At 41.3% G+C, this 27284-nt stretch overlaps 1 protein-coding gene across 1 annotated transcript in view; it reads left to right on the forward strand.

Annotated features, from left to right (window-relative positions):
- The first annotated feature begins 362 nt into the window (after positions 1-362).
- The window catches only part of MEI4 (meiotic double-stranded break formation protein 4), a 185308-nt gene continuing 158386 nt past the window's right edge, over positions 363-27284 (forward strand). The window contains exon 1 of the mRNA XM_060114559.1: positions 363-594. Coding sequence (XP_059970542.1) covers positions 363-594 — 232 coding nt within the window. The remainder of the gene's footprint in view (positions 595-27284) is intronic.

The following is a 27284-nucleotide window of genomic DNA, read 5'->3' on the forward strand; positions in this document are numbered from 1 at the left end:
CCGCGTACTGCAAAAAAAAAAAAAAAAAAAAAAAAGCTCCCTCAGAGATTTCAACGTGTGTCTCTGGTTAGAAACCACTAAATGAATTAATTTGTGTTTTTTGCATTCCAAGAAATTGTCAGATTATCCTCACCTACTGTTTTGAATCTTAATACACTTAATGTGCATGTGTTTGCATTTCTCTTCTGCGTGTTTTTTTCAAACTGTCTTCAGTTCCTGAGAAATTTTTCTGCTATTTGGTTTCAAGTTGTAACCTTATTAGTTAGTGTTATTCTGCGAAATCCATTTTGAGCAAATGAAATGTACTGCAAGGAATTTCTGTAACTTTTTTTTCTTATTACATGATAGGGACAAAAGCCAGGATGGATGATCAAGCATGGTATTTGAGAACTTCAAAGCTGGCTCTGGCCTTGGCAATTATCCACTCAAAACCAGCAGACAAAAGCAGCAGAGAACACACAGAGCATCTTGCAAGGATGGTGTCTGGGCAGGAATCAAAGTGGAGAGCAAAAGTCGAAGCCTTGGAAGCTGAAGTTCTGCAATTACGTCAACAGCAACTTCTGAGCAGTATTTGTCCGGGATCATTTGAGAGTGGTGAGTGGATGAAACCTGGGGATATATCAGTCTGTTTTATTTCAGCTTCACAGTTATTTAGAAATTTGTTACCAAGACACCATTGTTTAGTTTCCTAAAATTAGACTGCTTCTTCTTACCTATAAAGATTTTTTACTTCTAATCATTCATGAAAAACTTATTGTCACTTTCTAATGGATGGGGCTGCATTACACCTGGGGATGAAGTTGGAGAATAAATTGTCTAGATGCAAAGGCAATAATACTTTAAGTTTACTGGAGAAATTAATTTAAAAATCGCACTCATCCAGATTATTTTACTCTGTATTTTATGTTGCTTTTATATTACATAATTCATCCAGCAGCCCGGTATCAAGTACCAGCTCTGGACCAGGCACGCAGTGGGTGGTGAGGACCCAAAAACACATAGAGAGAGGTGCTGTCCTTACCATGAAGTACCTACCATTCCAGCAGGGAAAACAGACCTGTATATAGATAATTCACCCATAGAGTCAGTGACGAAGTGCAGAGCAGGAAGCCATTCATTCTGCCTGGTTTCTGGACAGGCTTCCCAGGTTTGCCCCTCGCAAGTCTGTCCATAACAGGGAGGTGGTCAGAGCCTGCAGCAAGAGGCAGTAGTGTGAGCTGGGCAGCAGGGAGAATATCTGCCCCGTTCACCATGGCCAGCGGGACAGCCCCGAGCCCAGAAGGCCGTAAGGTAGAGATCTGACAGGGAGAGGCAGAGAGGGGAGTGGGGACCATGCTCAGAAGGGCTGTGGATGTCAGCCTGAGGAATGTTCCTTATGAGTGAGCTGGCCAACGATGTGTGATCTCCATAGAACCCGTGAGAGAGAGCGAAAGGGGGACTGTGATAACGACACGAGGACAGCAGGGAAGACCAGGACCCGCTAGGACAAACCAGAGCACGTGGGCACCTCCTTCCTCAGGAGCCGTTCACCTTTTTGACTCAGAGGACTGACCCTCACGTTGTGATTGTGAAATGTAACTCTGCCGATTATTTGAAAATGTAAATCAGATCGTGTTACTCCTTTGCCTAAAAGCTTTCCCTGACTTCCCGTTGTGCCTGGCACTAGACTCCCCCTTATGGCCGTGGCTCTTGACGCCGTGGTGATCTCACTTCTGCTGCCCCGCACGCATGTACCCTCCCCGCTGTGCACACAGCTCCAGTCTCCCTGGGCTTCCTTCCAGCCTGGGCAGGCTCTCCTTGCCTCGGATCTTTGCTATGCTCGTCTCTCTGACGTGTGGTTGCCTCTCGCCTTCCTAGGGGTCTTATTCTAAGTGACCCCTGATCAGTGATCACTACAGGTATAGCACCACGCACAATTATTTTTTACCCAAACTCCCGCCACTGTGGGTTATGTCTCTGTTTGCTTACTTGGTTGCTGCTTGATCTCTTTGACTTGAGTCTGGGTTTGCTGAGGAGAGGGTCTTTGATTTGCTCACCACTCTCTACTCAAGACCCACCCCAAAGCCTGCCTCACAGAAGGTGCTCAATCCATATTTGTCAAATGAAGTGGAGTGCAGAGGATGCTTTGGCTGTGGCAGTGCTTGGAGGCAAGGAGGCATGTTCTAAAAGGGTTTACCAAGCCCACGTGAAGAGTGATGCGTTGGGGCTTCCCTGGTGGCGCAGTGGTTGAGAGTCCGCCTGTCTATGCAGGGGACGCGGGTTCGTGCCCCGGTCTGGGAAGATCCCACATGCCGCGGAGTGGCTGGGCCCGTGAGCCGTGGCCGCTGAGCCTGCGCGTCCGGGGCCTGTGCTCCGCAATGGGAGAGGCCACAACAGTGAGAGGCCCACGAACCCCTCCCCCCCAAAAAAAGAGTGATGCGTTGAACTAGATCTGTGATAGAGAGAACCAAAATGCACAGTTTCAGAGTAGAAACTTCAGAAGTTTGTGAATGAGTTAAGAGGGGGTTTTAAGGGAGCTGGAGGCGTGTAGGATAATTGAGGTTTCTAATTCTTGTTCATTAAATTGATTGTGATGCTTTGAATCCAGATAGTGAACACAGAAGAAAGCTTATAGGATAACAGGTTGAGTCCAGGTCTGTCTGAGAGTGTTCTGAACATATCCCTGAGTATATAGGCATTACCTAGAAGGAAGGTGGAAGTATGGTCCTAAATCTCAAAGGGGATGAGCAGACTGGAAATATAGACTGACAGTAAGGATTTCCTGGTATTTAAGTGATAGTGAAGTTATCACCGTGGATGAGGCTACGGGGAGGCTGCAGGTTCCAACACTGCAGGGTGGGCAGAGGGCAAGGGGCCGTTGGAAAGAGCGTGACTGTCATATTAGGATGTGCAGGCGTAGTGGACTGGTGCCTGCCGTGGGTGCTAGTTGGGTACCTGCTAGACTCAGGCAAACCCTGCTAACCCAATACCCGTGGTGTTACTAAATCTCATCACTGTGTGAGCAGAAACAGTGTTACATGATTTATAGCCACATTTTAGTCTCTCTCGTCTTTCTAGGCAATGGCCTCTTTGAGAATATCTGTGAATGGCAAACATACTTATTTTTAACTTTTTTTGTGCAGTCATATGACTGATATAATGGCACACATGTAAAAATTCCCAGTAATACTGAACTGTATCATAAACATCCATGGTATCAGAACTGTTGTCTACCATCAAGGGTCTGTTTACAACACCAATACGGTGGGGTGTGTGATTTGTTCGGGACGTGAGTGGACCTAACGGTGAGAGCCTCCAGGGTGACTTGTTTTTACGTTGAAACCTTTCACTTACAGTGCCTGTGAGAGGAATTTTCAAATATCATGTAATTAAAATCTCTTTTACTCACAGCAAGAGTTGCAGGTAAAGTGTTTCAGTGCAGATGTTTGGAAGTAGTCTGACTCTCCATCTGTTAGCTTAACCTTGAAAAATGAGGAATAAAAGGATAGATTCAGATAAATAGAGTCAGTATTAAAGGGGAAAGGAAAAAAAAACTAAGAAAGGGGGGGTATTAGATTGATAGGAAAATAAAGGAGGAACATAGTTGGTTTTTAAAGATGTATGACTTGAAAGACTGACATGCCTTGCTCTAAGAAAACTCCATCGCTGAAAATCAAACTATTTTATAGGTGTATTTATATTATGTATTTCTTTACACATGCATGTTCTCCAGTGTTCAGAGACCACAGGCCCTCAAAAAATGGTGAATGGAATCCTTCCTGACGGATTGAGAGGCTGGGGAACTTAATCTACAGCATCAGCTATCCATTGAAGCAACCGAACAACCCAGAATTAGATAAAGCAGAGCTGAAATGGCAAAGTAAACAAATAAGGAAGTATGATATGGTTTATACAGCATTTCAGGAACTCAGCTATTTCTTTATTCTGATTTACTTTTCTGTAGTTTCTTAAAGGGAAATATTCTTCTTTATTGTATTTATTAAGGGGCTAGACTATATAGAGAAGGTATACATAGAACTTGCTCTTGGAATTATGCCACATTTTAATTTTACCTAAATGCTTCTTATTAGAGGAGGGAGGGAGGGAGGATGGATGAAAGAAACCCAGACATCCGGTGTCACATTTCTTAAAACCTTCTGGGTGATGTGTGACAGACAGGTTAGCTGTCTACTCAATAGCCAGCTTCCTTCGTCTTTACTAAAACAGTCCAATTCTGTTTTGACAGACATGTGCCCATGCCTAGTGGGTTAATCTATGAAAGGCTTAGACTTGTTTTGCCAGTATTGTTCTATGGTTGAGCAATGGAAGCTAAAGAGGAATCTTTAGAGCTTTTGGTACAGATTCACCTCATTGTATAAAGAGATTGAGGCCTGTGAAAGGTAGCAATTTAAAAATGTTTTTACCTCAACCACTTGCTTCCTGTATGGGCACTGCCACATGAAGATGTGATGCCTGGAACTGCGGTAGCTGTTTTACAACCATGTGGCAATATTGAAAAATGAATGTCAACATGGTAAGGATGATAAGCAGGAGGGTGAGAAGAGCCTTGGTCCTTCTTGTCACTGCTGACCAGCCAAAGCAACTCTAGGATTACTTTATTAGGAATTTTGTTTTCAAAGATAAGTAATGGTTTAAGCCACTGTTATCCACATAATTCTCTTCCTTGTAACTGAACACATAACTTAAAGAGTGGGGAAGTGGTGGGGATAATGAATAAATTAGAGAGCTGTTTTTTCCCCCAAGAATCTTCTTGATTTATAGGGGAGAAAACAAGAGAGAGAAAAGTGTTCTTTTATCTAGAACAGCTTCCTGTTAAGTGATGGCCTTATAATGTTGCAAGGATTTAGGTAGGGCCTGAGTAGGTAGTTGAGGGAGACACAGAGCATAGAGACTGGCCAGGAAGACATTAGTGGTCGTTCTTAAATGTTGACCAGGGTTTGAAAGGGATGTGACGACAGGCACAGGGCCTTGTTAGTGGGAAGACTGGCCTAGGACTTCAGTGAGCAGATTTAGATCTGAGCTTTGAGTGTGTATGTGAATGTGCTAATGGGATCTGGACGGTTGCTGTGAGACTTGCACAGTACTTTGGCATTTACAGGAGGGACAGAGATGGATGTCCTGTCAGGCATATGCTTTTACCCCTACAACATAGGCACTCAGTATCTTCATACATGTTACATAGGTTACTGGATGAGCAACGAGCTAAAGTAAAAAAGTACAAGAAAATCAAACCAAATTAACTCATCGATTTGTCTGTTTATTTAGTAAATACTCATTGAATCTGGGGCTCAGGTGTCACGGGCTTGGGGCTGGGAAGCGTGGTGGGCAGGGCAGCACCGTCGGTTTAGGTTGAACTCAGCTCTTCTCAGTTTGGGGTCCTGGGGAGCAGGACCAGCACAACCAGATGGCTGTGGAAGCTTCCCCGTCCTTCTTGCTGACACTGTTCAAGTTTGTCCAGCCTCCCCTGCTGTTCCCATTACTGCAGCACTGCCTACCCCAGACCCCACTTCTCATTCCCTGTAAGTCTGCGTTCAGGCAAAGGCTCTCAGCTGACTGGTGCTGGTGAGGTGTCGGAGCAGGGGCTGGATATCGCCACCACCCTGCTCGGAGCCTGTCGTGGCTGCCGGCTGCCACTCTTCTGGTCCCGCCTACTCAGCCTCTGTGCCCTCCCTTCCTTCTCACCCTGTTCCCGACCACATAATGGGGAGACACCACAAATAACAGACTTGCAGACACAGTTGTGGAGCCTCAGCATTTATATGTTGGGGCCTTCCCTGTTTTACAGAGGCTGAAAGAGCATAGACTACGAAAGCATAGCACTTCCTTCTTCACATGAGCTCCTAGAGTATAAATTGTCAAATATAATAATAATGGGAATTTGCCTAAATTGCAGTTGATTTAAAGCACACATGCATAATGTACATACACATCAGAGAATACGCCCTTAATTTAGTATGGATTCTAATGAAAGTCTGTAAAATAATTTAAAGTAAATTTATAATTGTACATTAGAAATGCTTTACTCATTATATATAAAAACTGAATTAAACTTTTGATATTAGAGACCACTGTCAACATGCAAAGAAATTAAAGTTAAGACTGAAAAAGCTCAGTATCAAATGGCTTTAACAGTAGCAGTGATAATTTAGAAATGTGAACACCTTCCTTATCATCACAGGCGCTGGCTCTGGTGGGAATGGTGGAGATAGGGAATCAGGAGGGCCGCACAAGTCCTGGCACATGGACGAGGCCTGAGGGAGCCCCAGAGGCTGGGCCTGGGCAGGGCAGCCTGGCGTCTCACATGTGCAGTGTTCCAGGTGGAGGCCATCCATCTTCCCATGCTGTTCCTGTACGAGGCTCCGAATGTCACTGTGTGATGCAGCCTAAGCTGGGTTTCAGGTCGGTACCTGGCATGTCCAGGTGATGCCCTAGTTGGGGTGCATCTCTGGATTCCCTCCACTTCTCTGCATTCCCAGTACCACTGTCTTGGTCTTGTCTGAAAAATCCCAACTGGACTCTATGTCTGTGGTTGTAGCCTTACTGTGTTCAAGTCCATATTGCAGCCTAGTCTCAGGTCCTCTCACTTACTTTAGGATGAAGTCCTCAACCCATAAAACGGGCTCCAAGCCTCTCCACAGTGTGGCACTTGCTTCCCTCTCCAGCCCAGTCTGTCACCACTGTGTCCTCCACATTCTGCTCAGCGACATGTGAAATTTCTTCCACTTACTTGAATCCACCTTGTTCTCTCTCAGCTCCAGGCTTTTGCACACGTGGTTTCTCTTTGGAGGATGTGTTCTCCCTCTCCTTTTGGTCTAGTTGTGCACTGCAGTATTCTTTTCTGCTGATGTAGTTTTAAAATCTCTTCTGCCTTCCTTGACTACCTCCCTAGACTAGATGAGATTCCCCTGCTAGGGGTCCCCATGATATTCTGTACTGTTTACGGCATTTTTGAGCTAAATTACAATGGTTTAATCAGCCTGTCTTCCCCGTAGGGCCTACACTGCATGCTTTCGGGGAGTGTGTCTTTTCTCATTACCACTGTACTCCTAGGTTAGCCCAGTACCTGGCAGGGAAGGGCTCCTTGGCGACATTTTTGAATGAATATGTTTAGGAAAGGTTTATGTGGGTGTTAATACCTCGAACAAAGCAGCCTTGCTGATCTGTCATTTCTGGAGATCCACCAAACCCCTGTAACGATGGAAGGAGAATCAGAGAGCGAGGTCCAGCATCCTAGGAAAGGGAACCCACTCAGGTAGGGTGAGTATCAGGGCTCCTCCTCTGAGGGAGCTGTGCAGGCACACAGTCACATAATCAGAGCAGAATAAATGAAGAGTGACAATGTTGGGGGCCCCTCTGCGGAACAAAAGCTAAAACTGCTCAGGGTACTTGTGTATTCCTAGGTCTTTGCTCATTGTGATGTTTTTGGAATAGTTTACCCTGTAGCAAATTTTAATCTAGTCCTTTCATTTAGGATTATATTTAATTTTTTGCAGGTTTTATTTGTGTTTTTTGAATGCCCTGCTGTTGGTTTTCAAATTTCAAGATTCTGTTAGAAATATGAAAGTACCTTGAGGATTTTGGATTCAATACTTGGATCCTAAACATCCTAAAATTTATTTTTTTGGATAAGTTCAGTGTGCAGTGCAGAGAATCCAGGTAGGTAGCTGTGGCCTACAGTTTGGAGTGGGAAAATTGATGGAATGGTATCAATTCCATTATCAAAGCCAGGAGATCAGATGATGAGGGTAAATGGGAGTAGGCTTGAGCTTGTGCATTTCTGATGAGCTGCCAGGTGACGTCGTGCTGCTGCTCTGAAGACCACAGTGTAAGGAGCTGCGGGGCTGGGGAATCCCTGGTGGGGCGTTTGTCTGTGAAGGAAGGAGAAGTGATAGGTTGGCAGTTGGGGACGGGGCGTGCACGGTGGAGGGAAAGTTTTCTCTTTAGGCTGGAAAAGACATTAGCCCACTGGTACTTTGGTGGGAAGGAATTAGCAGAGAGAGGAAAGGGAAAGATACAAAAGGAAGATAATAAAGGAATCCCAGGTGGCTTGGGGCCCTAAACCTAGAAGAATTACAGAGCACACACGGAGAGACGGGCCCTGGGCCCCAAAAGGAGCCGCCCTCTCTTCTGAAGGAGGGAGTCGCTGCCCCTTGATCTGTGTTTCTCTGAGTCATTCCTGGCAGCTCTCCAAGGAGTTCCTTCCCTTTAAAGCTCTCCCGTCCCACCCAGCGCCCCTGCTTCCTAATGACTTCTGGTTGTGTTGTTTCTTTTTTCAAACTGCTTTTGGAGTCTCATCCTCACATTTCTTTCCCTGCTGTTTCAGCTCTGGTCTGAGTCCTCCCTACCTCTTTCCCTACCTCTTGCTTTGGTTGTATAGATAAAGGAATGCGGAAAGCAAGTTGGCTAACTTGCCTGAGGTTAAGTAAGTGGAGTGGGATTCCTGTAGGATCCTTGAACCATGCCTTTCTAGTACTTGAAGGTGTTTTCTTTTTTTTTTTTTTTTTTTTTTTTGGTGGTATGCGGGCCTCTCACTGTTGTGGCCTCCCCCGTTGCGGAGCGCAGGCTCCGGATGCACAGGCCCAGCGGCCATGGCTCACGGGCCCAGCCGCTCCGCGGCATATGGGATCCTCCCAGACCGGGGCACGAACCCGTATCCCCTGCATCGGCAGGCGGACTCTCAACCACTGCGCCACCAGGGAGGCCCGAAGGTGTTTTCTTTTTTTTTTTTTTTGTGTGGTATGCGGGCCTCTCACTGTTGTGGCCTCCCCCGTCGCGGAGCACAGGCTCCGGACGCGCAGGCTCAGCGGCCATGGCTCACGGGCCCAGCCGCTCCGCGGCATGTGGGATCCTCCCGGACCGGGGCACGAACCCGTATCCCCTGCATCGGCAGGCGGACGCTCAACCACTGCGCCACCAGGGAGGCCCGAAGGTGTTTTCTTAAAAGGTATTTCTCAAACTGTGCTCCCAGACCAGCTGTGTCAGCATCAGGCGGAGATACGACAGATTTACAGACCTCACCCCTGACCTGAATCAGAAACCTTGGCGGGAGAGCCAGCGTCTGTGGCTTAACTAGCCCCCCTAGTGTTTCTGATGAAAACTGAAGTTTGAGAACCACTGAAACCACTGAATTAAACACATAAACGTGAAATATATGTTCAGGGAGCATGACGAGACCTCTCCAAAAAAGGGGTCACACCATCTGAATGTCACACATCAAGGGATTTGTTGGCAAGACTCTGAAAGATTCCTTAATACCAGCGGATACCCTCAGTCACCAAAGAACTGACAAAGTGTTCATTTAGAGCCTGATTGAGCTGAGGCAGGTAGTAGAACTTAGAGAAAATGAATAAGAATATAAAATAGTAACATTAACACGACTCTAACCACCGTGTTTGATACTATTCCATACCGTTCAGTGAAATATGTATGTAAGCATCATAGGAATACAAGGCATGAGTATTGTACGTTCTTGTTCTAGGAGAACGTCTCTCTTCCCTCTTTACCCCTCTCTCCTCCTCCCTCCATCCTGCTTCCCTCATCTCTTCTTCATAAGTATCCTATGTGCAATCCTGAATATATGCCATGTTTTCTGTATATATGTACAGTTGTATAAGACAGCTCCCATTTTGGCAGGGGAAAATATTTCTTATATCTATTTCAAGTAATTTTGGAAATACATTGTAGGGGAAAATACTGCATAGGAGAAGCAATATACTCTATTCTAAAAACTAGTAGAAAACCTTAAATTCTGATAATATTTTACCAATCCTTCAAAAAGAATATAATGTAACATACCTAAAAAGAAATATATTGCCAACAATGAATGCTAGCATGGTGCAGGCAACAAGACAGAAAACACTGAGTCGTAAATAAAGTCTGTCACACATGTACAACTATAAACACAGGTACTTACTTACATTGTATTCCGGGTGATTCTGAGGGCCGAACCAGGTAACTTGGTTATCAAATGAATTTGAATGAATTCCTAAATGGAATATGGAGATACAGCCCTCATTCAGGAGGAAGGGCATTATTACGTATTTCTCATACTGCACCTAAATTGTGGTCTTTTCAATTGAATCTCCTGTTTTAGGGACCTCATTTCTGTGATTTTTAAAAATTACATTTCTTGTAAGCCTTTCTTGGAGTTACTGTGAAAATTAAATCCATGGGCGAGTGCCTGGCTGGGGTGCGCGCTGTGAAGGGGACAACGAGGCTGGGAGCTGCTCTCAGCCGCCAGCAGATCCATCCTATCACATCGTCAGCTATTTCATGGTAAGCGTGTGATAATTTTTCTTGTTTTCGGTCTCTCCCATTTCTCTCAGAGCCAGAGAGGAATATTGCCTGTGTGTTCTTAATTCATTCAGACCACGTCTGCCAAGTTTTGTGCTTTGACGTAAACAAGAAAAAGATTGCTGCCAGAGCAAGCTAGTTCTTATGCTTTCAAAGCCCAGCTCTAAACATTCCTCGTTACTCTTTTAATTAACGTCACACGAAGAACAAAGACTAAGTTGCCTCTGTGTCTTCCCTTGGTGCTTCATTCAGTACCATCTTACAGTCGATTTTCAAAGACGTTCCTTGGCTTGATTTTTAAATTATTGACTCTGATTAGGCTTGTAAATATTTGTAGCAGAAATAATTTTCCAGCTAACGTGGGATTTTCTGTGTAAAATGTAATGTAATACAGACAAAATGTTAACATTTTGTATCAATTTGAAAAGTAACCACTTGGTGAAAAAGTAAAATGTTAACATTTTGTATCAATTTGAAAAGTAACCACTTGGTGAAAAAGAAACTGGTAAAAATTTAAGTAATGCCTCCTCTGATCCTTCTACTTCTACATACTTCTAATTGTATTTGGAGTTTTTCTAAATTATTAATAAAACAGAATATGCAGAATTTAAGCATCTTTCCTCCCTCCCTTGTTATTCTAGTAACAGACTATATCTACAACTTGCCCTTGAATTTAGTATAATTTGTCCATTCTTTTTTTTTTGTTAGAGATATTTTCTTTGTTTTATTTTGTTGTTGTTGTTGTTGAATTTTTGAATTTTATTTTCTTTATTTTTTTTATACAGCAGGTTCTTATTAGTTATCCATTTTATACATATTAGTGTATACATGTCAAACCCAGTCTCCCAATTCATCCCACCACCACACCCCCGCTGCTTTCCCCCCTTGGTGTCCATACGTTTGTTCTCTACATCTGTGTCTCAGTTTCTACCCTGCAAACCGGTTCTTCTGTACCATTTTTCTAGGTTCCACATATATGCATTAATGTACGATATTTGTTTTTCTCTTTCTGACATACTTCACTCTGTGTGACAGTCTCTAGGTCCATACATGTCTCTAAAAATGACCCAATTTCATTCCTTTTTATGGCTGAGTAATATTCCATTATATATATGTACCACATGTTCTTTATCCATTCGTCTCTTGATGGGCATTTAGGGTGCTTCCACGTCCTGGCTATTGTAAATAGTGCTGCAATGAACATTGGGGGTGCATGTGCCTTTTTGAATTATGGTTTTCTCTGGGTATATATGCAGTAGTGGGATTGATGGGTCATATGGTAGTTCTATTTTTAGTTTTATAAGGAACCTCCATACTGTTCTCCAAAGTGGCTGTATCAATTTACATTCCCACTAACAGTGCAAGAGGATTCGCTTTTCTCCACACCCTCTCCAGCATTTGTTGTTTGTAGATTTTCTGATGATGCCCATTCTAACTGGTGTGAGGTGATACCTCATTGTAGTTTTGATTTGCATTTCTCTAATAATTAGTGATGTTGAGCAGCTTTTCATGTGCTTCTTGGCCATCTGTATGTATTCTTTGGAGAAATGTCTATTTAGGTCTTCTGCCCATTTTTGGATTGGGTTGTTTGTTTTTTTAATATTGAGCTGCATAAGCTGTTTATTTATTTTGGAAATTAATCCTTTGTCCATTGATTCGTTTGCAAATATTTACTCCCATTTTGAGGGTTGTCTTTTGGTCTTGTTTATGGTTTCCTTTGCTGTGCAAAAGCTTTTAAGTTTCATTAGGTCCCATTTGTTTCTTTTTGTTTTTACTTCCGTTACTCTAGGAGGTGGACCAAAAAAGATCTTGCTGTGATTTATGTCAAAGAGTGTTCTTCCTGTGTTTTCCTCTAAGAGTTTTATAGTGTCTTGTCTTACATTTAGGTGTCTAATCCATTTTGAGTTTATTTTTGTGTATGGTGTTAGGGAGTGTTCTAATTTCATTCTTTTACATGTACCTGTTCAATTTTCCCAGCACACTTATTGAAGAGGCTGTCTTTTCTCCATTGTATATCCTTGCCTCCTTTGTCATACATTAGTTGACCATAGGTGCGTGGGTTTATCTCTGGGCTTAATATCCTGTTCCATTGATCTGTATTTCTGTTTTTGTGCCAGTACCATATTGTCTTGATTACTGTAGCTTTGTAGTATAGTCTGAAGTCAGGGAGTCTGATTCCGCCAGCTCCATTTTTTTCTCTCCAGACCACTTTGGCTATTCGGGGTCTTTTGTGTCTCCATACAAATTTTAAGATTTTTTGTTCTAGTTCTGTAAAAAATGCCATTGGTAATTTGATAGGGATTGCATTGAATCTGTAGATTGCTTTGGGTAATAGAGGCATTTTCACAATAGTGATTTTTCCAATCCAAGAACATGGTATATCTCTCCATCTGTTTGTATCATCTTTAATTTCTTTCATCGGTTTCTTATAGTTTTCTGCATACAGGTCTTTTGTCTCCCTAGGTAGGTTTATTCCTAGGTATTTTATTCTTTTTGTTGCAGAGGTAAATGGGAGTGTTTCATTAATTTCTCTTTCAGATTTTTCATAATTAGTGTATAGGAATGCAAGTGATTTTGGTGCATTAATTTTGTATCCTGCAACTTTACCATATTAATTGATTAGCTCTAGTAGTTTTCTGGTAGCATCTTTAGGATTCTCTATGTATAGTATCATGTCATCTGCCAACAGTGACAGTTTTACTTCTTCTTTTCCAATTTGTATTCCTTTTATTTCTTTTTCTTCTCTGATTGCCATGGCTAGGACTTCCAAACTATGTTGAATAGTAGTGGTGAGAGTGGACATAGTTGTCTTGGTCCTGATCTTAGAGGAAATGCTTTCAGTTATTCATCATTGAGAATGATGTTTGCTGTGGGCTTGTCATATATGGCCTTTATTATGTTGAGGTAAGTTCCAACTTTGCCCACTTTCTGGAGAGTTTTTATCATAAATTGGTGTCGAATTTTGTCAAAAGCTTTTTCTGCATCAACTGAGATGATCATATGGTTTTTATTCTTCAGTTTGTTAATATGGTTTATCACATTGATTGATTTGCGTATATTGAAGAATCCTTGCATCCCTGGGATAAATCCCACTTGATCATGATGTATGGTCCTTTTAATGTGTTGTTGGATTCTGTTCGCTAATATTTTGTTGAGGATTTTTGCATCTATATTCATCAGTGAAATTGGTCTGTAATTTTCTTTTTTTGTAGTATCTTTGTCTGGTTTTGGTATCAGGGTGATGGTGGCCTTATAGAATGAGTTTGGGAGTATTCCTTCCTCTGCAATTTTTTGGAAGAGTTTGAGAAGGATGGGTGCTATTTCTTCTCTAAATGTTTGATAGAATTCATCTGTGAAGCCATCTGGTCCTGGACCTTTGTTGGAAGATTTTTAATCACAGTTTCAATTTCATTACTTGTGATTGGTCTGTTCATATTTTCTATTTCTTCCTGGTTCAGTCTTGGAAGGTTATACCTTTCTAAGAATTAGTCCATTTCTTCCAGGCTATCCATTTTATTGGCATAGAGTTGCTTGTAGTACTCTCTTAGGATGCTTTGTATTTCTGCGGTGTCTGTTGTAACTTCTCCTTTTTCATTTCTAATTTTACTGATTTGAGTCCTCTCCCTCTTTTTCTTGATGAGTCTGGCTAATGGATTATCAATTTTATCTTCTCAAAGAACCAGCTTTTACTTCTATTGATCTTTGCTGTTGTTTTCTTTGTTTCTATTTCATTTATTTCTGCTCTGATCTTTATGGTTTCTTTCCTTCTACTAACTGGGTTTTGTTTGTTCTTCTTTCTCTAGGTCCTTTAGGTGTAAGGTTAGATTGTTTATTTGAGATGTTTGTTGTTTCTTGAGGTAGGATTGTATTGCTATAAACTTCCCTCTTAGAACTGCTTTTGGTGCATCCCATAGGTTTTGGATCATTTTGTTTTCATTGTCATTTGTCTCTAGATATTTTTTGATTTTTCTCTTTGATTTCTTCAGTGATCTCTTGGTTATTTAGTAACATAATGTTTAGCCTCCATGTGTTTGTGATTTTTACATTTTTCCCCCTGTAATTGATTTCTAATCTCATAACGTTGTGGACAGAAAAGATGCTTGATATGATTTCAGTTTTCTTAAATTTACTGAGGCTTGATTTGTGACCCAAGATGTGATCTATCCTGGAGAATGTTCCGTGCGCACTTGAGAAGAAAGTGTAATCTGCTGTTTTTGGGTGGAATGTCCTATAAATGTCAATTAAATCTATCTGATCTGTTGTGTCATTTAAAGCTTGTGTTTCCTTATCAATTTTCATTTTGGATGATCTGTCCATTGGTGTAAGTGAGCTGTTAAAGTCCCCCACTATTATTGTGTTACTGTCGATTTCCTCTTTTATAGCTTTTGTATTTTATAGCTTTTATAGCTTATGTATTGAGGTGCCTCTATGTTGGGTGCATATATATTTATAATTGTTGTTTCTTCTTCTTGGACTGATCGCTTGATCATTATGTAGTGTCCTTTCATGTCTCTTGTAACATTCTTTATTTTAAAGTCTATTTTATCTGTTATGAGTATTGCTGCTCCAGCTTTCTTTTGATTTCCATTTGCATGGAATATCTTTTTCCTTCCCCTCACTTTCAGTCTGTATGTATCCCTAGGTCTGAAATGGGTCTCTTGTAGACAGCATATATATGAGACTTGTTATTGTATCCATTCAGCAAGCCTGTGTCTTTTGGTTGGAGCATTTAATCCATTCACATTTAAGGTAATTATTGATATGTATGTTCCTGTTACCATTTTCTTAAATGTTTTGGTTTGTTTTTGTAGGTCCTTTTCTTCTCTTGTGTTTCCCACTTAGAGAAGTTCCTTTAGCATTTGTTGTAGAGCTGGTTTGGTGGTGCTGAATTCTTTTAGCTTTTGCTTGTCTGTAAAGCGTTTGATTCCTCCAGCGAATCTGAATGGGATCCTTGCCAGGTAGAGTAATCTTGGTTTTAGGTTCTTCCCTTTCATCACTTTAAATATGTCATGCCACTCCCTTCTGGCTTGTAGAGTTTCTGCTGAGAAATCAGCTGTTAAACCTTATGGGATTTCCTTTGTATGTTATTTGTCATTTTTCTCTTGCTGCTTTCAATAATTTTTCTTTGTCTTTAATTTTTGTCAGTTTGATTACTATGTGTCTCAGCATGTTTCTCCTTGGGTTTGTCCTGTCTGGGAGTCTCTGCACTTCTGGGACTTGGGTGGTTATTTCCCTTCCCATGTTAGGGAAGTTTTTGACTATAATCTCTTCAAGTTTTTTCTTGGGTCCTTTGTCTCTCTCTTCTCCTTCTGGGACCCCTATAATGCAAATGTTGTTGCATTTAATGTTGTCCCAGAAGTCTCTTAGGCTGTCTTCATTTCTTTTCATTGTTTTTTCTTTATTCTGTTCCGCAGCAGTGAATTCCACCATTCTGTCTTCCAGGTCACTTATCCGTTCTTCTGCCTCAGTTATTCTGCTATTGATTCCTTCTAGTGTAGTTTTCATTTCAGTTATTGTACTCTTCATCTGTTTGTTTGTTCTTTAATTCTTCTACATCTTTGTTAAACGTCCTTGCATCTTCTCGATCTTTGCCTCCATTCTTTTTCTGACATCCTGGATCATCTTCACTAACGTTATTCTGAATTTTTTTTCTGGAAGGTTGCCTATCTCCATTTCATTTGGTTGTTTTTTGGGGGTTTTAACTTGTTCCTTCATCTGGTACATAGCTCTCTGCCTTTTCTTGTCTATCTTTCTGTGAATGTGGTTTTTGTTCAACAGTCTTCAGGATTGTAGTTCTTCTTGCTTTTGCTGTCTGCCCTCTGGTGGATGAGGCTATCTAAGAGGCTTGTTCAGGTTTCCTGATGGGAGAGACTGGGGGTGGGTAGAGCTGGCTGTTGCTCTGGTAGGCAGAGCTCAGTAAAACTTTAATCCACTTGTCTGCTGATAGGTGGGGTTGGGTTCCCTCCCTGCTGGTTGTTTGGCTTGAGGCGACCCAACACTGGAGCCTAACTGGACTCTTTGGTGGGGCTAATGACTGACCCAGGGAGAGCTCATGCCAAGGAGTACTTCCCAGAACTTCTGCTGCCAGCGTCCTTGTCCTCACGGTGAGACAGAGCCACCCCCTGCCTCTGCAGGAGACCCTCCAACACTAGCAGGTAGGTCTGGTTCAGTCTCCCCTGGGGTCACTGCTCCTTCCCCTGGGTCCTGATGCACACATTACTTTGTGTGTGCCCTCTAAGAGTGGAGTCTCAGTTTCTCCCGGTCCTGTCATAGTTCTGCAATCAAATCCTCCTAGCCTTCAGAGTCTGAATCTCTGGGAATTCCTCCTCCCGTTGCCAGACCCCCAGGTTGGGAAGCCTGACATGGGGCTCAGAACCTTCACTCCAGTGGGTGGACTTCTGTGGTATAAGTGTTCTCCAGTCTGTGAGTCACCCACCCAGCAGTTATGGGATTTGACTTTTTTTGTGATTGCGCCCCTCCTACCGTCTCATTGTGGCTTCTCCTTTGTCTTTGCATGCGGGGTATCTTTTTTGGTGAGTTTCAGTGTCTTCCTTTCGATGATTGTTCAACAGTAAGTTGTGATTCTGGTGCCCTCGCAAGAGGGAGTAATTTGTCCATTCTTTATCTAAAATAATATTTTTGTTAGAATGACCTGATTCTTCAGCCCAGGTCATACAGATAAGATGGCATTTTGCATATTTAATATCTAATTTTGATGATCATTATGCCTTTAATAACTCTGCAGTTATTTCTGTCTGTGTATTTTATGAAGTGTTTATCCTGACCTGATTAGTTTTGCCCCTGTGAACCACGGAGCGTCTCCTCATATCTGTAATTTCTAAGCAGGAGTTGGTCCAAAGTAGGCCAAGTCCATGCTGGTGGCTGTTCTGTGTGGTCACGCAGCTCTCTCATGTCTGATGGTGTGAGGGAGACAGGAGGTGGCCCGGAGGGCTCTGGGCCTCAGTGAGCTGTACTTTTCCAGGCCTTCTGAAGCTTTTCTTTAAAGAAGCACTTAGTCTGTGCACAGGCATCTGTGACGGTGAACACAGTGGTGACAAACTTAGCTGCTCACTTCCCTTATAGACAGCAAATGCCACATGCACCTAGGCCTTTTGTACCCACAGGTCTATGTAAAAAAGAAAAGTATGTTTAATCAGATGTGCAATGTACAGTTTTAAATTTTGTTTTTATTTTTAAGTGACTTTCTGAAAGGCTTTTCCTCTTCAGAGCTGGTAGACATCAGGCCAGAGTTCCTGGTAGTGGCTTAAATCTTCCCCCTGCATTCAAATCCCCTGGGAGCTGTGAAAATATCTTGATGCCTGGGTTGCATCCCAGACGGATGACATCAGAATCTCTAGGGGTTGGACTGAGGTATCCTTATTCTTTCACTATCCCTGTGTTATTCTAAAGTACAGCCAAGATTGAGAAACACTGCTTTAAGGCCAACTTTTATTTTCTGTGTTCAACCCAAATGCTCTTATTTCCAGTTTTCATCACTAATCCCATGTAGTTTTAATGCCCCTGTTTTCTTGGCATATTCTCTGTGGAATGCTGCAGTTATTGACTGGAAAGAGTAGAACATACTAATATTGGCCCTTTGGGGGAGTTACCTGGTGATAGATTTAGTCTACACTAATTTACTGTAATTATGGGATTTGGGAGCATGGGTGGTACCCGTGGAGGGGATGGTGGGTGTGTAGGCAGCTGGGGGAGGGCTGTCCAGTTGCCTGTGTGTGTGTTTGGATGTGCTGGTGACCTGACTAGGATTGGAGCCGGCCTCTTGGTGGGGTTCGCAAGCTCTTTGGTGGTGACGGTGAGCAACTATTAAATGAAATGGCATTTTTTTTCAATCTCCTCTTCCTTTATTCTGTAAGGGCAGAGAGCAGTAGTAGTAGACAGCTTCTTCTAACTCCAAAAGCAATATCACAGGCATATCATTTTTAAAATTAGGGAATACTTGTATTTCTGCTCTTTCTCCAGTATTATTTGTTCACTTTAGTATATGGCTTATTGAACAATCTGTGGTATGCTTTTAAAATGCTTCTTCTTAGGTTATTGCTGTAATTACTGTACTGTTCAGGGTCCTTGAATTAGCAGTAATACTCCGCAGTTCACGATGAGTTAAGGTACCTCTTAGGAAAGAATCAAGTATTATTCCTCCCTTTGACTAACATTTGCAGATGAAGTCTTAGCAATACTGTGGTATATTACTGAGAAACCCTATACCAGTTGGTGCAGAGATGTTTTCTATTGTATGATTCATAAATAACTATTTAATTAATAGAGTACTTAATATATATATGCACACAACTACATAATGCTTTAGTTAAAATTACACTAAAAACGTTGTGGCAGCATGGTCTTAATTCATATATTCTGCTTTTAATGCTGTGAACAATTTTACCAAGAATTCTCAGCTACGAAAATGAATTAATTAGGATGTTATCTTCCAGATAGTTCTGAAGTAAATGCTTTTTTCCCCCCCAACTAGCTAAAATCTTCAATATTTACTGGAAGGTAGTAGATACTGACTTTTTGTGGCTTGACTATCATGGATTTATGTTTACCAGAAGGCATCTTGTAAGCAAGTGGAAATGATGTGATTTTAACATCCATTCTGACATGTTTGAATAAGGAAAAGGGCAATGCCTAGAGCACCATGCTTGGTGTAAAACACCTGAATACACGAATGAGTGGTCATCATGCAAGTCTAGTACCCAGTAGGTGCTCAGTGATTAATTTAAGAATGAACATACATAAATGAATGAAAAAAGAACCAGCACAGGAAGAGGAGGTATTATTGATGGGGGGAAGGTTGCTGAGGACAAATTCTGGAGGTGGATAGCTTACTGGAAAGAGCATGGATTTGGGAATTAGAGGAATCTGGGTTGAATCTCAGTTCTACCGACATTGTCTAAGTTCCTTTAGACAACTCACTTTCCTTCTATGAGTCTCACTTTCCTCCTCTGTAAAATGAGGAGGAGGAGGAGGATAGTGATGGGCAGTGGTGAGGTTTAATGGGGAATGCTTGGCCCCAAGCTTCTTGACACGAAGACAGAAAATAAATACTAGTTTTCTTCCTCGGCTTGATAGTCTGATGGGAATTGTCATTGATTCCTTAACAGCAGAAGAACTTAAGTTTCTTGTTTTTTTGTGTTTTGTTTTTTGACTTGAGAGTTTTATTGTTTAATTCTGTCTTGCAAAGACCTGAATCTAGCTTTTTAGCAGGTTATTCTGGAGGGAAAGGGAAGACCAAAGGTTTAAGGGTGTGTGTAAGTTTTCTTTTTTCCAGTAGTAAAATTGAATGATTGGCATCATTGCCGTGTTTTCAGTTTGGTCCGGAAGCAAAAGTGGAAGCTCCTTGGTGTGCTCCAGGCCTGGAGGTCTGATTCTGTCAGGAGTAAGTAAACGCTTTAGAACACTCTGTAGGAATTAGCTGTTACCCTGTCTCATTAGTTTGGGAGTTACATTAATGGAACTGGACTTTCATTCTCTGCCCTGTCTCTGTATTGTTATTAAAAATTCTAATCTCATTTCTCTTCTTTTGTTCTCATTTCTCAATCATATAATTTTCAGTGTACTCCTTCCACAAGGAGCCCTGTGAGTTCTGTCTTTTCTGAAAACATTATTTCTCCTTGAACATTGTAGGAGCACCCTGCAGGTCATCTACCACCCATTTTACCTCTGCGGTTTTTCCTAAGGCACAGTTAAGACCAGTTTTTAAGCAATGATAGAGTTCCATTGTGTCGGAACAGATGTAATTCAGGTCCTTTCCTGTCATGAACCCAGAATTTTTTCTCAGCCCCACATGCACGTCTCTACGTGCCTCTTTGTTCCCTCTGCTCCAGCTCTACCTTCACACAGCCCTTGCCCACGCACCTGCCTCTGTGCCCTTCCTCCATGCTCCTTGCTTCTGCAAGACTCCCTGGGGAAAGCTCTGTGATCCCTTGACACTCATACCACATGAGGTCTTTCTGGCTTCTCCCTGGTCAGAACTGATTCCTTCAGGTTCCTGTTCCATCACAGGGACCTCAGTTGACAGTGATGCATTTTTGCCTGTGGTAGAGCTCGTTCTTGGCCTGCCTTTTTCTCATTCCCTGTTGGTAGGAGGCCTTGCCTTTACCCTTTGAGTCCTCTCACCCCTTATTCGAGTGCCTTTACATTGTGGCACCCAACACATACCTGATGAATTAAATTGAATACAGTATAAGCTCTGTGAAATCCTCTGATCTGGCAAGGCAGGATATACTTAGTTTGGTTTATTTTCTCCCTGAAAAATGTGTGTTCATTTCATTTTTTTAATGGCAAAAGATTATGCTGCACTTTTGGTCAAGTTTATTTAATTTCCTAGACCACTGATTTTTACAATGAGTGATGGATGGATGAACTGTAATACTAAAGCTGTGCTGTACTGCTTTATAACTCAGCCTTGCAAGTTATGGAAACCAGAACTCCTGAGAGTGGACTTTATTTTCAGGAATATCACAATAGTAAAGAGCAGTGGAAAATGAGTTCTGCTTGGTTAGCAGTAAGGTGTCTGCAGAAAACTGACTTTGAGTTTTCCTTTTTACCAAAGAATACATTTTAATCATAATTGACAGTGTAATAATTGACTATTTGAGCTCTCTCTGGTTATGCCTCTTTTATCAGAATTAAGACTATTTTTACTTTGTCTCCTTATACTAGGGAACAGACTCTACAGAATTAAGTATGTGACTTTTGGCCATATCCATATGTTCTTACAGAGTTGTCATTTGGGACTTTACTGGCAGATAGACTGTACTTAAAAAAAGAATGTTAGCTCTGAAAATGCATATGTCTCCAGACAGTGGCATGTGAATGACTCTTGGTCTTTGTAATAAGCCTATAATTAGTTCACATACTTAAGGCATATGATGAGCTATTATGTCATCCTTCAAATGTTTTATTCCACAGTGAAATGAAATTCAAAATTGGCCAATTACAGTGTTTTTCTATTTCTGGATTGTCTGTCTGTCTAGGGCTGTTATTCATATTTTCAGATAGCCTTGTGAGTTTTTAAAGAAAAGAATAATTTATGTGATTCCATGATGAAATAATCTTTTCACCTCTGAGCTTTCCTAACCCTTTTCTTGTAATGCTGTTATAATATCCATTTATCAGGGACCTCTGACCACCCACTGTGTGCCTGGCACTGTGTTGAGTGCTTAGGATATAGCGTAAGACTGATGTTTGGAGTTTACAGTCACAAAGAGAAGACAGTTAATGTGTAATAACAGGTCCTGTGGAGCCCATTTCAGAGGAATCTGATCTGATCCAAGCATCAGAGAAGGCATTTAAATTAAAATCTGAAGATTGAATAGTAGTCAGGATAGGTGGGTTTATAAGGGGTAGGAGAATGTTCTAGATAAAAACAAAGCAAAACACAGAGGTGTGGAGGTAAATATAGTTAGAGGAGTGGTTTCTAAACTTGGGTGCACATTAGAATCACCTGAAGAGTTTGAAAAAAAGTCACTGCTTAGATCCCATTCTGAGAGACACCGTTGGATACTTGGAAAACCATTATTGAGGTATTTTCAGCAGGTGGATGACACAGTCTGATTGTGGGAGGAGATCACTGGGCTTCAGCCTGAGGCAGATTGCAGAGGGCTGAGGCTGGGTGGGCACAGACCCACTGAGAGGCACTGCCGTGAACTGGGCAACAGAGGGGAACAGCTTAGCGTCAGCTGGGATGAAGAACAATGGTGAGAGTAAAAGTTGGTGTCTTAGACCTTTCAGGCTGTTATAACAAAAATACCACAGACTGGGTGGCTCATAAACAGCGGGCGTTGATTTCTCACACTTCTGGAGGCTCAGAAGTCCCAAATTAAGGCACCAGCAGATTTGGTTTCTGGTGTGGGCTTGCTGCCTGGTTTATAGGCAGCACCTTCTCGCTGTGTCCTCACATGGTGGAAGGGCTGAGGGACCTCTCCAGGGCCTCTCTGTAAGGGCACTGATCCCACTCATGAGGGCTACACCCACATGACCTAATCACCTCCCAAAGGTCCCATTTCCTAAACCAGCACATTGGGGCTTAGGATTTCAACCTATGAATTTTGGAGGAGACATGAACATTCAAACCACAGCAGTTGGCAAACAGAAAAGAGAAAAGAGGCCAATTAGTTCTGAGAAAATCTGAAGTTAATATCACATAAACCAAATGAAGAGAGTAATTTGAGAATGAGGAAATGTATGAGGTGAGAGGTCAAGCAATGTGGTAACTGTTGACTGTCCATTTATTCAAGTGACCAGGAGGTCCTTTGTTCAGTAGCATCTTTGTCTAGAGAAGTAGAATATATATGAAAGACCCATCCACATTCAGTAGGCAATGAGTTCCTTGAATAATAATAGAAAAGTAACTGGTATAATGTGATCAGGAAACACTTAAGGGAAGAAAGAGCACGTGAGTGAGCCTTGAAGGACACGTAGAACTTCAGTAAATGGGAATACACAACCCAGGAAGAAAAGAACACCCCATGGTGTGGGTGTGATGTGTCCAGGGCCAGAATATATGATTGCTTTTATCAAGTTCCGGCTTTATTTTCCAATAATGAGGAGACATTAAAAGTTATGCACTAGGACTGGTGTTAGTCCAGCAGCAAAGTATTGATTGCAGGTGAGGGGGAGAAGCTATACTGAGGGCAAGAAAGCCTGATAGGAGAAGATGGTAGATAAATGAGAAGAGCATGGCCTAGGATGCTGGAAGAGGGAATGAAAAGGGGCATAGTGATGCATTTTGAAACAAAGATAATACAGCTTATCAAATAACTGGCTGTAGGGAGAGAAGAAAAAGAGAGTGCTCAAAGTTGGATTCAACGTTTTGAAATTTGGTGGTTTGAAGAAAGAACTTTTTATTTAACAGTGATAACAGTGATACACGTATATGCTGTTTATTGATTTAGTTGATTATGAGGTCAAAAATATTTCGCATTTTGAGAGGGAAAGGAAACACGTATTTAATGAACCAACATTGAAAAATGTCTTTTTGGTACCAGCAAGATCCATTTTCAGAGTCCTGGTGGAGTGACGTCTCCATGTGAAAGGGAGAGAGGATGTCTCGGATGTGAGTGCTGATTTCTGAGCCCTGCAGGGTCAGTGAGGGTCTTGGAGCAGAGTCCCCCCACCTGGGTCAACAGAATTTATGGGGACTCCCAGAACCTGGGGGACGATATGTACATACATCAAGGCTCTGGAAGGTACTAGTAGGAGGACTGGTGTGTTTTATAGTTCGTATTCTAATCGTCTGCCCTAGGGAGAAATGTCATCTTTAGTCATCAGGACTGAAGATTAAAGGGGATTTTATGAATGTTTTGTGCATCCTAAGACTATGAGATTATTTCCTTGGAGAAGCCTGAGTTATTTGAAGATACATGTTTAGCAGTTATCTGGGGAAAGACTGAACTGTTACTGATTCTGAAGTAAATAAGAAGGGGGCATTGGAAGGCAGTATTGCCCATTATGGGCATAAATAAAATTATATTTTAAGTGATCCTAACAAAATTGCCTGAATTTTGTGGGTTTTTTCTTCCTTCTATTTCATCAAAAGCAGTTTCCTTAGTATCTGAGATTGTCAGCAAGGTTTTAGGGAAAAGAAATGATTATCTTCTTGCCCAATAAGTTTTTGATTGCTTCTTAATAAAGTCTAGATTTCACAGACTGGTTTTGATATGTCAGATGGAAACTAACAAATACAATAAAATCTTGAAACCAGAACCAATAGCCTATCTGAGGCAGGCTTTCAGAGATATCCTAGTCAGAGGAAGGCCTTATCTCCATAGATGCAGCTCGGACTTGGAGCATCCCTGTAGCAGTGTCCTGGCTGAGGTCTCTGTCTGTTTGATCTGAACAGGTGCACGTCAGTTAGACAGAAATGTGCTTGGCTCTATATCAGGCAGATCAACGGCCACATCCAGGCAAAGCCTGCAATTGCAGACTCAGAAGTTGTTCAGGACCTAATAAGATGGATGTAATTTAGAGAGTAGGATTGAAGGTGGCAACATTGGAAGATTTAAAATAAAAGACTTTTGCTGTGCTTGTTCAGGTGTGATACAGTAAATGTAACAATTCAGGTACATGTTTAAGGGTTGGAGGACTATAGGTAACTGAAATTTGGTTAAAAAAACACACTTTTTTTAAACATCTTTATTAGAGTATAACTGCTTTACAAAGATTAGTTTCTGCTGTATAACAAAGTGAATCAGCTATACATATACATATATCCCCATATCCCCTCCCTCTTGCATCTCCTTCACCCTGCCTATCCCACCCCTCTAGGTGGACACAAAGCACCGAGCTGATCTCCCTGTGCTATGCGGCTGCTTCCCACTAGCTATCTATTTTATATTTGGTAGTGTATATATGTCCGTGCCACCCTCTCACTTCATCCCAGCTTACCCTTCTCCCTCCCTGTGTCCTCAAGTCTATTCTCTATGTCTGCGTCTTTATTCCTGTCCTGCTCCTAGGTGCTTCAGAACCATTTTTTTTTTTTAGATTCCATATATATGTTAGAATACGGTATTTGTTTTTCTCTTTCTGACTTCCTTCACTCTGTATGACAGTCGCTAGGTCCATCCACCTCACTACAAATAACTCACTTTCGTTTCTTTTTATGGCTGAGTAATATCCCATTGTATATATGTGCCACATCTTCTTTATCCATTCATCTGTTGATGGACACTTAGGTTGCTTCCATGTCCTGCCTATTGTAAATAGAGCTGCAATGAACATTGTACTGGCTGTTGTAAATAGAGCTGCAATGAACATTGTGGTACATGACTCTTTTTGAATTATGGTTTTCTTGGGGTATATGCCCAGTAGTGGGATTGCTGGGTCGTATGGTAGTTCTATTTTTAGTTTTCTGAGGAACCTCCTTACTGTTCTCCATAGTGGCTGTATCAATTTACATTCCCACCAAGCGTGCAAGAGGGTACCCTTTTCTCCATATCCTCTCCAGCATTTGTTGTTTGTAGATTTTCTGATGATGCCCATTCTAACTGGTGTGAAGTGATACCTCATTGTAGTTTTGCTTTGCATTTCTCTAGTAATTAGTGATGTTGAACAACTTTTCATGTGTTTCTTTGCCATCTGTAGGTATTCTTTGGAGAATTGTCTATTTAGGTCTTCTGCCCATCTTTGGATTGGGTTGTTTGTTTTTTTAATATTGAGCTGCATACGCTGTTTATATGTTTTGGAGATTAATCCTTTATCCCTTGATTCATTTGCAAATATTTTCTCCCATTCTGAGGGTTGTCTTTTCATCTTGTTTGTAGTTCCCTTTGCTGTGCAAAAGCTTTTAAGATTCATTAGGTCCCATTTGTTTATTTTTGTTTTTAATTTCCATTTCTCTAGGAGGTGGGTCAAAAAGAATCTTGCTGTGATTTATGTCATAAATTGTTCTGCCTATGTTTTCCTCTAAGAGTTTTATGGTGTCTGTCCTTACACGGAGGTCTTTAATCCCTTTTGAGTTTATTTTTGTGTATGGTGTTAGGGAGTATCCTAATTTCATTCTTTTACATGTAGCTGTCCAATTTTCCCAGCACTCCTTATTGAAGATGCTGTCTTTTCTCCATTGTGTATTCTTGTCTCCTTTATCAAAGATAAGGTGACCATATGTGTGTGGGTTTATCTCTGGGCTTTCTATCATGTTCCATTGATCTGTATTTCTGTTTCTGTGCCGGTATCATACTGTCTTGATTACTGTAGCTTTGTAGTATAGTGTGAAGTCAGGGAGCCTGATTCCTCCAGCTCCATTTTTCTTTCTCTAGATTGCTTTGGCTATTCGGGGTCTTTTGTGTTTCCATACAAATTGTGAAATCTTTTGTTCTAGTTCTGTGAAAAATGCCATTGGTAGTTTGGTAGGAATTGCATTGAATCTGTAGATTGCTTTGGGTAGTAGAGTCATTTTAACAGTGTTGATTCTTCCAATCCAAGAACATGGTATATCTCTCCATCTGCTGGTATCATCTTTAATTTCTTTCATCAGTGTCTTATAGTTTTCTGCATACAGGTCTTTTGTCTCCTTAGGTAGGTTTATTCCTAGGTATTTTATTCTTTTTATTGCAGTGGTAAATGGTATTTGTTCCTTATTTTCTCTTTCAGATTTTTCATCATTAGTGTATAGAAATGCAAGAGATTTCTGTGTATTAATTTTGTACCGTGCTACTTTCCAAATTCATTGATTAGCTCTAGTAGTTTTCTGGTAGCATCTTTAGGATTCTCTATGTATAGTATCATGTCATCTGCAAACAGTGACAGCTTTACTTCTTCTTTACCTATTCAGAATCCCTTAATTTCTTTTTCTTTGATTGCTGTGGCTAAAACTTCCAAAACTATGTTGAATAATAGTGGTGAGAGTGCACAACCTTGTCTTGTTTCTGATCTTAGTGGAAATGATTTTGGTTTTTCACCATTGAGAGCGATGTTGGCTGTGGGTTTGTCATATATGGCCTTTATTATGTTGAGGTAAGTTCCCTCTATGCCTACTTTCTGGAGGGTTTTTATCATAAATGAGTGTTGAATTTTGTCAAAAGCTTTTTCTGCATCTACTGAGATGATCATATGATTTTTCTCCTTCAATTTGTTAATATGGTGTATCACATTAATTGATTTGCATATATTGAAGAATCCTTGCATTCCTGGAATAAACCCCACTTGATCATGGTGTATAATCCTTTTAATGTGCTGTTGGATTCTCTTTGCTAGTATTTTGTTGAAGATTTTTGCATCTATGTTCATCATTGATATTGGCCTGTAGTTTTCTTTTTTTGTGGCATCTTTGTCTGGTTTTGGTATCAGAGTGATGGTGGCCTCATAGAATGAGTGTGGGAGTGTTCCTCCCTCTGCTATATTTTGGAAGACTTTGAGAAGGATAGGTGTTAGCTCTTGTGTAAATGTTTGATAGAATTTGCCTGTGAAGCCATCTGATCCTGGGCTTTAGTTTGTTGGAAGATTTTTAATCACAGTTTCAATTTCAG

The sequence above is a fragment of the Mesoplodon densirostris genome, chromosome 12 (genome assembly GCF_025265405.1).
Source record: "Mesoplodon densirostris isolate mMesDen1 chromosome 12, mMesDen1 primary haplotype, whole genome shotgun sequence".
NCBI classification, from domain to species: Eukaryota; Metazoa; Chordata; class Mammalia; order Artiodactyla; family Ziphiidae; genus Mesoplodon; species Mesoplodon densirostris.